This window comes from Monodelphis domestica, chromosome 3 (assembly GCF_027887165.1).
Source record: "Monodelphis domestica isolate mMonDom1 chromosome 3, mMonDom1.pri, whole genome shotgun sequence".
NCBI classification, from domain to species: domain Eukaryota; kingdom Metazoa; phylum Chordata; class Mammalia; order Didelphimorphia; family Didelphidae; genus Monodelphis; species Monodelphis domestica.
In genome coordinates, this window is record NC_077229.1 from 31,757,403 (window position 1) to 31,771,419 (window position 14,017).

Consider the following 14,017-nt stretch of genomic DNA (forward strand, 5'->3'; position numbering starts at 1 on the left):
ACTCATCTCTCAATGGTGCTATAAAGGGGGAGGAGCTTATTGTTGATCATTGTCATCTTAGTTGTGTCTGAGTGAGTCTCCTTGTGGGTCTAACTGGAATTTTCTGGGCAAAGGTACTGGAATGCTCCATCCACTGAGCCTGCTGTGAAGACTGGAGAAGGAGCTAAGGAGACACGAATCCCAGCTTCTCATGGAAAGCTTTGCGACTCAGGATTGTCTTATTCCACTATAGAAATTATTTTACTCCTGTCTAATAAAAGGTGAAATTAGCTGACTGGTTCATCACAACAGCTTGATGCCTTGAAATGCCAATAAACTCCTTGTGTGTTTAAAAAAAAATGCAGAGGGTAGTTTGGTGGCTCAGTGGATTGAGAGCCAGGTCTACAGATGGGAGGTTCTGGGTTCAAATCTGACCTCAGAAACTTTCTAGCTGGGTGACCTTGGGCAAGTCACTTAACCATGTTGCTGACCTGTTTTGGAACCAAACACAATATTGATTCTAAGATGGAAGGTAAAAGTGTTATAAAATTATTTTTAAAAATACACTTAGGAAAGAAGTAACATGAAAAATGCTTTCCATGACTGCGTGTGTAAAATTGATATGAAATTACTTGCCATATCAATGGGGTTGGGGGGAGAGTGAGAACTCGAGACTCAAAATTCTTGGGAAAATGTTGGAAATTGTTTTGGGGAAAATAAAATAAAATTTAGTTTAAAAAAGGAAATGTGTACGTAGGATCGTAATTTTAGAGACAGGCTAAGTTACCTCCTTCCTTTCAGTAGAGACGTGGGGGCTTGGAGTATAAAAGGTTGGATATAATCTCATCTCTGGTCATTGTGTTGCTTGGTTTTGCTTTGCGCTGTCTCTTTATTACAAGGGAAAGCTAACTGGCTTGTTGGTGGAGAAGGTGAGTCTGGAAATCGCCCATGTACACGTGGAAGGCATTAGCCACACATTCATTTGGGGTAAGTTCAACATCAATGTTGTTTTGATGAATCAATTGGTCTAAAAACCTCCATCAAGTGCTCACCGTATGCTGCACACTGTGCCAAGGGCAGAGGATAGAAAGATGAAAAAGCAGAACTGTGCCTGCCCTCAAGGCACATCCGCCATGTTGACTTCTCTTACCGGCTGTGCAGGAGATCTTTCTTGAGGTTGGTGATTTCCCTCTCCATGAATCTAATGCTTTTCCCGGAGGTTTCATCAGCCTAATGGGAAACCATCAGAATGATTAAGAAAAAAGGACATTCAGGTAAGTTTATCAGCTAAATCCAGATGGCCTCTATCTCAGGTTTAGACTTTTTTAAAAACCCTTATCTTCTGTTTTAGAATCAATAGTATTGGTTCCAAGGCAGAAGAGTGGTAAGGGATAGGCAATGGGGGTTAAGTGACTTGCCCAGGGTCACACAGCTAAGAAGTATCTGAGGCCAGATTTGAACCCAGGACCTCCCATCTCTAGGTCTGGTTCTCAGTTCACTGAAGCACCTAGCTTCCCAGAGGAATACTTTATCCTCCCATTTTATAGAAAGGGAAATTGATGCAGAGGCTTGGCTCAACCCACTGAGTCACCAGCTACCCCCCAGAGATTTTGGTTGTATTGCAGTATAAAAAAGACACCCTGATTCTTTGCTCTCCCCTTCCTAGATTCTGCCTCCCACCATGTTAATTAGTCTCTATATCAAGGGTCCCTCTTGGGTTGATTGAAATCCTTATGTAGAGTTCCAAGTCTCATATCATTAGTAACAGCTCCATTCAATGAATATCAAACATTAGATCAGAAGGAGAGACAGAAAGAACCCTCAAAGCGACCAAGAGGAGGAATTTGAGGATCAGACATGGGAAATAACTTGACCAAGGTCACAAAAGAAGTAAGTATCAGAGGAAAGGATTTGAACCCAGGTAACAAAGAGGCTGTTAATAAAGTCCTACAGAAGCCATCTAGTTCAGTCTCCCTCTTTTGGCAGATGGGTAAAATGAGGTCCAGGGGGATAAATTATTTGTCCAAGGCCACAAAGGTTGGCTTATGGTCTTTCTGCTAGGCAATGCTGCTTGTCCCTTTACTAGGTGGGCAAGCTGTTTGTTGCCAGCTGGGAGGAGGACAGTAGGCATGATGCTAGCCCTGGAAGCAACCTTAATAAAGTGGAAGGAGCAACAAATTTGGGATCAGCTTGGCTCTGTCACCTAGTATCTGCATGGCGTTGGCCAACCTATTGAGTTTCTCTTGGCCTCAGTTTCATTATCTTTAGAGATGAGGAGGATGGACCAGATTGACAAGCTTATTAAGAATTTACTCTGTGTCAGGCACTCTGCTAGGCACTAGGGATTCAAAGACAAACCCAGGAACTTGCATCTTATTAGGGAAGACATGATGTATGTGACATAAGAGACATATTAAAAATAAATGCAGAAAATACATAGTCGACAAACATTTATTAAGCAATTAATTGGTCCAACTTTATTAAATACCTACTGTGTGCCAGGTATTGTGCTAAGTACTAGGATATAAGAAAAAGCAAAAAAGGTAAAAAACAGTGCTTGCATGAAGGAGCTCACGATCTATCCATAAACGTTTATTAAGGACCTACTATGTGCCAGGCACTTTGTCAAGTGCTGGGGATGTAGAGAAAGGTAAAAAAAAGTTCCTGTCCTCAAGAAGTCACAGATTAATGGCAGAGACATAAAATAAAAAATATATGTATATACATATATACATATAATGAATGGAAGGTAATTGCAAATGAAAGGTCCTGTGTGTGTGTGTGTGTGTGTGTGTGTGTGTGTAGGAAATATATACTGTAGAAAGTAAGATTTGAATTGAGCCTTAAAGGAAATCAGGGAACCTAGAAGCAGAGTTAAGGGGGGGGATAGAATGCTAGCCATGAGGAATGGCTAGTGCAAATACAGTAGGAGTTGGAGCATTGTGTTTGAGGAATAGCAAGGAGACCAATGTCAATGGATTTTAAAGTAAGTGGAGGGGAACAAAAGATAAGAAGAATGGAAAGACATGAAGGGAATGGGTTGTCAAAGGCTTTAAATGCTAAATAGAAGAGTTTATATTTGATCTTGGAGGTAATAGGGAGCCACTGTGGTTTACTGGGGTAGAGGAAGGAGAAATGAATTTTGGGTAAATCCACAAGACAGTTGAATGGAGGATGGATTCCAGTGGAAGGAAACAAGGCTGGAAGTCCATTTAGAGACTCTTGATATAATTCAGGTGAGAAGGGATAAGGGCTAATACTAGAGTAGTAGTTGCCTAAGTGGAGAGAAGAGATGAAATTGTGAAGGTTGGAATGACAAGATCTGACAACAGACTGGATATATGGTGTGAGTGCAGGTGAACAGTCAGAGATGATGCACTGGTTTCCTAAGTGAATAGGAGATTGATGGTATCCTTAACAGTAAACAGCAAAGTTCCAAAGAGGGGAGTATTTTGGGGGAAAATAATGAATTTTGTTTTAGAAATTTGAGTTTGAGATGCCAAAGGGGCATCCAATTTGCGATGTCCAAAAGAAAAAAATCCAGTTAATGATGTGGGACTGGAGTTCAGAAAAGCAACTAAAGCTGGATAAGTAGATCTGATTGGCATCTCTATGGAGATGAGAGCTGACAAGATCACCAAGGGAGAGTATAGAGGGAGAAAAGAAAAGGGTCTAGGATAGAGCCTTGGGAGACACCCCTAGTTAGTGGGCATGCTTATTTGAAAATTCAGAAAAGGAGACTATGTAGGGTCATAAAGACCTAGAAAGAAGAGAGTTCCTAAGAGGGCAATTGACAGTATCAAAGGCTAAAGAACCCTGATCTCAGACACTTCCTAGCTGAGTTACCCTGGGCAAGTCACTTAACCCCCATTGCCTAGCCCTTACCACTCTTCTGCCTTGGAACCAATACTTAGTAATGATTCTTAGGCAGAAGGTAAGAGTTTTTTTTTAAGGAACCCTGAGAAAAGGCCATTAGACTTGGTAATTAAGGTACCATTGGTAACTTTGGAGAGTTACCAGTTCAATTGAATGATGACATTGACTGAATGATAAACCCACTAAATTGGGATTTTGTTATGATTTGTGATTTCATTGGTATAAGGAACTTCCAGGTGAGAAAACTCCCTTTACCAAAGCCAGTGGTCACTTTCTCTGCAACTTAGTTTCAACAAAGTGCTTTTGTTTTCCCTGGAGCATAGAGATGCTAAATTGCCTGCCCAAGATCATTTGGCCATTATGTATCCAAGGTGGAACTCCCATTCAGGCTTCCAGGCTAGCTCTCTTTCAATGATCTCATTTAGAATATTTTTAGATGATTTCTAAGGCCCTCTCTGGATTTAGTTTGTGACCCTCTGGTCCCATGAATTTGCACTCAAAGTTTGCTTCAGTTACTTCCTTGTTGTGTAGTCAGGGCACTTACCTCTCTGTGCCTCAGTTTCCTCATTTGTAAAAATGAGATAATAACTGTGCCTACTTCACAGGATTGTTGTGCATCTCAAACCAAATAATATATGTGAAACACTTAGCAAACCTTAAGGTACAATAGCATAGCCTGGTGAGCGCAGAGTTGACTTTGGAGTTCTGAGTGACCAAGGACAAATCATTTAAATTCTCAGTGTCCTAGGCAACTCTTTCAGAATCTAAGTCACTGGAGAGTTATTACAATATTAGCAAAAGTCTCTTCATTGAGAATTCTCTGCAACAGTCCTTCCCACCAGAAAAGGTATCATGCAAATGCCAGTTTTTATTCTGATGCTGTCTCCTGGGCCACCCCAAGGAATTCTGGTCCACTGAGAGGTATCTCCATTGAGGTAGGAAGCACTTCCACTCTGCTTAGGGGCTTCACTGTCACTGCCCTTCCTTGCCTGTATCAAGGCAGATTTCCTGATGGTGATGCTCAACTTATTGGCCTGGTAGATCAATGGGACTACTTAATTGGCTGTTATCTTTTGGTAATAAAAGGAATGTTTTTCAGCTCTATATTTTCAGCCACTATTCCCCAGATTTGCTTGCTTCTAAACTAATTTGCTTGCTTCTAATTCCTCTATAATGAGACTTAACTGGATTTTTTTTTAATAAAGAGAAATGCCGAGAATTAAGTGTTATGAATGCTCATTATTAGGGAATAGAAAAAGGCACTATTTAAAGACTGTTTAAAGGGGAAGGGCTGGTTTTTGAGGTGCTGTGAAGAGCTAGGAGCTAGAAGTCTGGGGGAGCTCCAGACAGATCTCCTATGGGCCACACTGATCTGTAAGGAGTGACTATGGGTATGGAACCCTGCCTATACTGTCACACTTAGTTGTTGGCAGCTGGTGGTGTGGTGGAGAGTGCACTTGACCTGGAGTCAGAATGACAGGTTCAAATCCTCCCTCAGACACATATTAGCTAAATGACTTAGCCTATCTGTGCCTCATTTTCTCCATCTGTAAAATGGAGGGATTGAAGGGGCTGTTCATGGCTCACTCTACGAAGAACCAGATCTGGAGACAGGAAGTCTTAAGTTCAAATCTGGCCTCAGGCACTTCCTAGGTGTGTGACCTTGGGCAAGTCACTTAACTCCATTTGACTAGCTCTTACCACTCTTCTCTCTTAGAACTGACACTTAGTATTGATTCTAAGATAGAAGGTAAGGATTTTTCTTTATTTTTAAATTTATTTTATTTTTTAAAAAGCCCTTACCTTCTGTCTTATAATCAATACTGTGTGTTAGTTCCAAGGCAGAAGAGCAGTAAGGGCTAGGTAATGGGAGTTAAGTGACTTGCCCAGGATCACACAGCCAGGAAGTGTCTGAAGCCAGATTTCAACCTAGGATCTCTCATCTCTAGGCCTGGCTCTCCATCCATGAGTCACCCAGTTTTCCCCAAGGTAAAATTAAAAAATATGCAGGGTGTGTGACCCTGGGCAAGTCACTTGACCCCCATTGCCTAGCCCTTACCACTCTTCTGCCTTGGAGCCAATACACAGTATTGACTCCAAGAGGGAAGGTAAGGGTTTAAAAAAAATATATGCAGGGGTGGAATCAATGACCTTTGAGATCCCTTTAAGTCTTTATGATCCAATGTATTGGTTTGTTATATTCTGAATTGCCTAATTTCATCCTATCCTTTTTTGAAAAGGTGGAGGACTTGGAACATAGGAGGACTTGAAGTGCAAACAAAAGATTTCAATAAGAATGGAAATAATTAAATTAATAAATTTAATAAAATAATTTAAAAAGGAAGAAAAGATTTATTCTTGGTTTTGTTGTTCCTTTTAGTGATTGGGTTTTACCTGCTGCTCTGGGTCCTTTTGAGTGGAAAATGGAAGTGAGACCCAAGAGTTGAAGGGTTATTGCCTCCTACCAAGCTGGGATACTAAGATAATAGCTGCCAATTAGAACCACTTAAAGACTGGCAGAAAACTCTCAGTGGAGCTTCATAGCAACGTTATGAGGAAGGAAGTGCAGGTATCTGGGACTTGTTGAAGGAACTGGGCATGTTTAGCCCAGAAAAAAAGACTTCAGGCATTAGAAAGCCTAGTTCAAAGAGCAAGAGTTAGCTGCATTTCATCAGCCCCAGAGGGCATAACTAGGAGCTACCAGCAAAACAGGAAACTGCTGGTATACCGGGAAAATGCAGCAGCAGAATGGGCTGCCTTGTCCATCTCTCTCATCAGAGGTCTTCAAGTTTAGGAGCCCCTGAGAGGAGTTGTCAGGAGATGGGAGGTCCTCATTTCAAATCTAGCCTCAGACACTTCTTAGCTGTATGACCCTGAGCAAGTCACTTAACCACACTTGTCTGAAAAATTTCAATACAGCTAGGGAGTACCAGGGAGAGAGTACTGGACTTGGAGTCAGGAAGACCTGAGTTTGAATGTGACCTCAGACACTTATAAATGTTTCCCAGGCAAGTTGCCTTACCACCATGCCTCAGTTTCTTTAACTGCAAAATAGGTATGATAGCACTGTCATGAAGATCATGAGATGTTTTTTAAAATTAAAAGCTATTTTATCCTCCCAATTACATGTATGAATAATTTTCAACATATGTTTTCTGAAATGATAAGATCCAAGTTGTCTCCCCCTCTTTCTTCCCTCTGCCTTCTTGGTAAGCAATTTGATCTGGGTTATGCCATATAAGATATTTTTAAAGAGCTTAGCACAGTGCCTAGCTAGCTCCTAACACCTTTGTTTCCATCTTTCCTTCCTTCCAGCTCTAAATCTATGATCCTTTGCTATCATAGCAGAAGATGCTAAGAGGAAGAGTTAAGCTTGATGTAAGGAACGTCTTAGCAATGAGAGCTTTCCCAAGGTGGCATGGACTGCCTCTGGAGGAAATGCAGAGGCTGGATGACCCCTCATCAGGTAAGCTGTAGAGAGGACACTTGCTTAGATCTTGGTTGAACTAGATGGCTCTTCTGACCCAGAGATGCTGGATTTCTGGGAGGTCATTCAACCTCCTCTCTTCAGATTCCTCATCTGTCAAGGTTGGCCAAGATGACATCTAAGTTCCCTTCCAGCTCCACCCTTTGATCTTCCTGAGAAGCTCACAGAATTATGACCAACTCTCAAGCTTTGGCATATTCTGGCAACTGGCATCAGGGTAGCTGAGTGTGCATGGCAGGTCTGTGCTACTGAACATGAACGGATTTGTCCTGACTATCTTTGACCCTAGACCAAATATAAGCTGAGGATCAGTATTCCCCTTGTTTCCCGTGGAGCTACATGAGATAACTGGATGAATTCCTTCTGAGCTTATTTACATTTCACAGGCTAAGTTCTCAAATTCTTCCAGGCACAGCAGACTGGAATGCTGGGAAGACCCAGATTAAAATCTCATTTTTGAAATTTACTAGCTCTGTGACTCTGACCTATGTTACCCATGACTTCCCTGAGCTTCGAGATGCTCTTTAAGGCTCATCTCCTAAGTTATAAATGGGTTGTGATCTGCACCTGTGGATGGAGTTCTCATACCTGTGGACTCGGAGATCCTTTGACATGTTGGCCAGCTCGGGTCCCTTTTATATGGCACCTTATGGCATGATGAAATGTTTTTTCCTCATAACAACCTTGTGAGGTAGGTTGTACAAGTATCATATCATCCATCACATGGATGAGGAAATGGAGGGGTGAAACTTGCCCAGAGGGCCAGAAGCAGAACTGAAAAACCAGAGCTACTACTTCTTCAATGAATAGCTAGCTAGACAGATATTAGTTAGTTATAACTAACTAGCTAGATAAATGGATGAACTGATGGATTGATAGACAGAAATCTAGTTAGTTATCTATCTATAGGTGACTTAGCCCGGGGTCACACAGCTTGGAATTGTCTGAGGTCTGATTTGAACCCATGACCTCTTGTCTCTGGGTCTGGCTCTCAATCCACTGAGCCACCTAGCCACCACTAGGGGTATACTTTAAAAAAATGGTAGAGCATCTCTTTTCAATGGGCTAAATATAAGCTCTGCAAGGCAGTTCTCTTCTTGGATTGGTGGTCTGAGGCCCACTGATGTTAAATGAATTAATTGGGGGTCAGAAGCAGGATTTGAACTCTGTTCTAGTGTGCTTTTTCCTTATGCTACAATGCCTCTCTAGAGTTACCATGTATTTTATAGTAAAAGTATGGCTATTATTAATTCTTCCCAATTATATAAACACAAATTCAATGCTGCTTCCCACCTTCCATCTTAAAATCAATACTGTATTCTAAGGCAGAAGAGTGATAAGTAAGGTCTAGACAATGGGGGGTAAGTGACTTGCCCAGGATCCCACAGCTAGAAAATGTCTGAGATCAAATTTGAACCCAGGACCTCTCATCTCCAGGCTTGGCTCTCAATCCACTGAGACACCTAGGGACCCCTGCAATGCTGCTTTACATTTAAGTGACTACAAAACTAACTTGAAAACAGAAGGTGCTGCTTCATTTTATTCTTTTTGACTGAGACCAGGAAAACACAAAGTCTCAGATGCTTTCCCCTCTTACTCTGCTCTTGATTTTTTGGGCTCCCTTTTCCCATTAGAATGTAAGTTCCTTGAGGGCAGGGTCTGACTGCCTTTCTTTTTGCTTATATTTGTATCTTCAGTGTTTAGCACAGTGGTTAGCACACAGTAGGTACTCATTAAATATTTGTTGCTGGTCAGCACACAGTAGGTGCTTATTAAATATTTGTTGCTTGTAGCCTTTTCTGGAAACCAGCCTTCTTTAAAAACAAACAAACTGTAGAGTAGATTTGAGGCAAAATTGGGAAGTCAGAGAGGCTTACTTTCCTAGACTCTACCTATCCATCCAGATTTGTGTTCATTAAATGCTTTGATTTTTATTTTTGGACCAGAACTTTGATTACATTAGTAAAGAGAATTTGTTGTGATGGGACTCCCCAAAGAGTTTTAGAGAGGCCTCTGGGGAACTCAGAGTGATGGAGCCAGTATGTGTCAGAGGTGGGACTCTGATTTAGTACTCTCTGACTCCAAGGCCACCTCTCTATCCATGATACCATATTGCTTCTCTCTGCTTTTAATATACCTTCTCATTTTTCTTCCTTAAATAAATCCTCTTAGGTGCATTGGATCATAGATTTAGAGCTGCAAGGAATATTAAGAAGTCATAAAGTCCAATTTCCTCATTTTATACACAAGGAAACAGAGGTAGACAAAAAGGTTAAATAACTTGGTAGAGTAAGTAACTGAGATCAAATTTGAACTCAGTGCTTCCTCACTCTAGGTTCTGAGCTTTATACCTTGGGATACCTAGTTTTCTCCAAATATCTGAAAGATTGTTACTAGGAAGAAGGATTAACCTTGTTCTGCTTAGCCCCAAAGGGTGTATCCAAGGAGCAGGGCATGGAAACTATAAAAAGGAAAACTTCAGCTTGATATTAGGAAGAACTTTCTAATGATAGGAGTCCAGCAGTTCAAGGGGCTACCTTGGAAGTAGTGAGCTCTCTCTCCCTGAAGGAGGTCAGTCAAAAGCTAGGTGAGTAGCTAGGCTAGGTCGGGTATGTTGGTAAGGAGATTCTTGCTAGGGACGGGCTAAGCTAGATGGCCTCTCTCTGAGGTCTCTTTCAGTTCTGAAATTCTAGGATTCTATGAATATATGAGTGAGTTCAATTGCTAAAGTATGTTAGCCCTCCCAGGTATCACATTTATACTTTTTTTGTTGTTCATTAAACTTAGTACAATACTGGTTCTTATACTACCTATGTGACCCTGGAAAAGCCATTTGACATCTCTGGGCTTCAGTTTGTCATCTTTAAAATAAAGGAGTTGGATTCAATGATCTCCAGGGTCAAATCCTATGACTCTATCTATACCTCTCTTCCTGGAAGAATAGAAATTCCACTAGCTCTGAGTCCTGGGGTAGGGGCATTCTCCCCATTTGGAGCTCAAGAGGAAACCCATAGCACAGTGAAGGTGAACCTATGGCACGGGTGCCAAATATGTCATGCAGAGCTCTCTCTGTGGGCATATGTTCCACCCTCCCACTCCCCCACTCCAAGTTTGTTACTAGAAAGGCAGAGGGCCTTGGGCAGAGCTGCTCCCCTCCCCCTCTCCACTTTGCCTGATGACACTTTTTTTAACTGAAAAATTGTATTTAATTAATGAATTTAGAACATTTCTCCATGGTTATGTGATTCATGTTCTTTCCCCCCATAGCCAATGAGCAATTCCATTGGGTTTTACTTGTGTCATTGACCTGATGACACTTTTTCACATCATCCACTCCTCTGCCCAGCAGCCCAATGGGAGGACACAGGGGGTAGGTAAGGTCAGAGGTTCACAGGTGGCAGAGCTAGAGGGGAGCAGAGTGCTTGGGTCACTCCCCTCCCCCTCTATACACTTGTGAGGACATTCTTTATTTCACCCACCCTTCTGCCCAACCACCCAATAGGAGCTCTTTCTCCCTTCCCTGTGTGGGGTAAGGGTGGGGGAATAGGGTGCACCTGGCACTTGGGGGTGTGTGGAAGAGCACAGCACTCCATTTTTTAAAAAGTTCACCATCACTGCCATAGCACATTGTGAAGAATCAAACTCCAGGGAGGGTGAGGAGCTCTGACACAACCCCATGAGTAGGACTGAGGATTGCAATAAAAGACCATCCTCCCCAAATTGTAATAGTATGTAATCTAGAAAATAAATGACAAAGACCTCAAAGAAGAATTGCTTCTTTGGCTCACCTTTGAATTTTTGTGAAACCTTGATTTTTCTAGATACTTTATATTTTGTTGGGAGCTTCCATTCTTTGTATCCTGGAAAGAAAGACAAGACACATAAACAACAATCTTGGCCAGTGAATGAGACAGAGAAACATTTCTGAAGTTGATCAAATCATTTCAGTTCAACACAATTCAACTCAACCCAGTAAACTCTCAGGTAGGACCTCCTACATCGACCTGTGTCCCAATTTTAGGTATTGGGGAGACAAAAATGAAAACAAGAGTTTCTATGGGGCAGCTAGGTGACTCAATGGATAGAACACCAGGTCTGGATATGGCAAGTCCTGAGTTCAAATTCAGATATGGACAGTTACTAGCTGTGTGACCCTGGGCAAGTCACTTAATCCCAATTGCCTAGCCCTTACCACCTTTCTTGGCATTGAGACTTTGTATTGATTTTAAGACAGAAGGTAAGTTTGTTTTTTTTTAAGTATCTGCCCTCAAAGAGCATTCATTCTACCCATAGGACACAATATACAGATAAGTAAATACAAAGTACTTTTTAGGAAGTTTAGGGCAAGGACCTTTAGGAAGAAAAGAGGCTTGGTGTAGGTCGCAGTAATTGAGTGAAGAGCGTGAAGGGATTTTAAAAGGTGGATGTGGAAAGGGAGAATATTCCAAACCTAGGCTAGGACAAGGCTTATGTAAATAAACAGAGGTGGAAGATGGAATGTTACACAAAGGAAATAGCTAAGATATATGAAATGAGACTGGAAAGATAGGTAGAGCCAGACTGGGGAGGGCTTCCAGTGCCAGGCTTAGAACTTTGCCTTTTGTAGTAGAGGTAATAGGGAGCCAAAGCAGCTAGGTGGAACAATGGATGGTGTCCCAGACTTGGATTCAGGAAAACCCGAATTTGAATGTGGTCTCAGATACTTCTTAGCTTGGTGACCCTAGGGAAGTCACTTAACCCAGTTTGCCTCAATTTCCTTATCTGTGAAATAAACTGGAGAAGGAAATGACCTAACCCTGTTTGTCTGTTTCCTCATCTGTAAAATGAGCTGGTGAAGGAAATGGCAAACCACTCCAGAAAACCCCAAATGGAGTTGGAAAGGGCTGAAAAAATGACTGAACAACAGAAACAGAAACCACTGAAGTTTTCATCTTTCTCTTCAATCAGAAGTAAGACCACAGATCCAAATTTCTTCAGGAGCTCCCCATTTCTCTCCCCTGCTAGTCTCTTCTCTGGTATCTTTCCCCCATTTAGACCACGTATATTTTGTATGTACCTATTTTTTACATGTCATTTCCTCGGTTACACTATGAGCTCCTTAATAGCAGGGACTGATTGCCTTTTGTCTTCCTTTGTATCCTCAGCATTTAGGCACAATTCCAGGCACACAGTAGGTGCTTAATAAATGCTTTTGGTGGACTGACTTGTGAATGTTGGTTGTGAGGAAATAGATCAGAAGAACACAGGCTTTCCTGGTCATCCATTGATTTAACACAAGGCCAAATTACTTCTGCAAATCACTTGATTGCTTTGAGCCTTGGTTATTTTATCTGCAAAATGGGCACAATACTTGCACAGCTCACTTCACAGCACTGTGAGAGTAGATTGTGAGGATGGTACTTCATAGATCTTGAAGCACCACAAGCTATTATTATTGAAGAATGGGCAAAAAGCCAATGTTGGGGAGGAGAAGGAGGAGTGGATCCTTTCTACTCTATCCAGGTAGGCAATGGGTTAGAGACTGATTGATGATGGGTGACTGGAATAAAAATTCACATTTGACAATTTTATTGAGATTGTTGCACTCGCATGTGTAAGTTTAAACAGCGAAAAAGACAGTAAATTCCACTGAAGTTCTTATAAACTATAATCCCCTCCCCCTTTTGGTCCATTCTTTCTTTGCCCAACAGTACCCATCGCTATAATCTCTCACTCTGTTCCCCTCCTTTCTGTCTTACTTCTCTGAAATTCCTCTTCAGCCCTAACTCATTTCTTGAACCTTCCCTTCTAGTTTTTTTAAACCCCTTTCTTTCCACCTTGGAATCAATACTGTGTGTTGGTTCTAAGGCAGAAGAGCAGTAAGGGCTAGGCAATGGGGGTCAAGTGACTTGCTCAGGGTCACTCCGCTGGGAAGCATCTGAGGTCAGATTTGAACCCAGGACCTCTGGTCTCTAGGCCTGGCACTCAATACACTGAGCCACCCAGCTGCCCCCTCTTCTAGTATTTAAGCTTCTAGTTGCCTAGCTCTTTGGGGTCTTTCTCTCTGACTTCAATATTAAGGTTGGCAAACCAATCTGACTCACCTGGATAGCTCTCCCTTCCTTCTTCCCTCCATATAAAAGACCTGAACTACTCTAAAACAGGAGCTGCCATGATTTCCTTCCTCTTTCCCCAAGAATGAATGGATCTTGGAAGGTGAGCATCATGGACGCCCTTTTTCCACGCTGTCCCTGCCCAATAGATGCCCAAGAAATGCTTGTTCTGTCCCTGCCCAATAGATGCCCAAGATATGCTTGTTAATATACATAGTAATGATAATAATGTCAATGGAAAGCACTACCACTCCACATCCTTAAAACTGATCACGGTGTGCCAATAATGACCAAGCGTGGCCTGAAGAAGAGATGAGAAAAATATACTCTCCTTTCTTCTTTGAAGAAGTGGGGGATTATGGGTATCGGCAGTATATTTACAGTCAGAAGCAGTTTGTGTGTTGGTTGATTTGTTCAATTTTATGTTTTTTATGTTCTTTGTTTCAAGATTTGGGTGGAGAAGGCAACCATTCAGAATTGAAGTTGTTCAGTCGTTTCAGTCCTGTCTGACTCATTGTGACTTTTTCTGGCAAAGACACTAGAGTCTCTGGCCATTTCCCTCTCCAGCTTATTTTACAGATGA

General features: G+C 41.8%; 1 protein-coding gene across 4 annotated transcripts in view; it reads right to left on the reverse strand.

Annotated features, from left to right (window-relative positions):
* The window catches only part of CCDC60 (coiled-coil domain containing 60), a 212,148-nt gene that overhangs the window by 94,682 nt on the left and 103,449 nt on the right, over positions 1-14,017 (reverse strand). For all 4 annotated transcript variants that reach the window (XM_056821656.1, XM_056821659.1, XM_056821657.1 and 1 more), the window contains exons 2-3: positions 11,131-11,202; positions 1,130-1,209 (exon numbers count right to left, since the gene is read on the reverse strand). In XM_056821656.1, the coding sequence (XP_056677634.1) occupies positions 1,130-1,209; positions 11,131-11,202 (152 nt within the window). The remainder of the gene's footprint in view (positions 1-1,129; positions 1,210-11,130; positions 11,203-14,017) is intronic.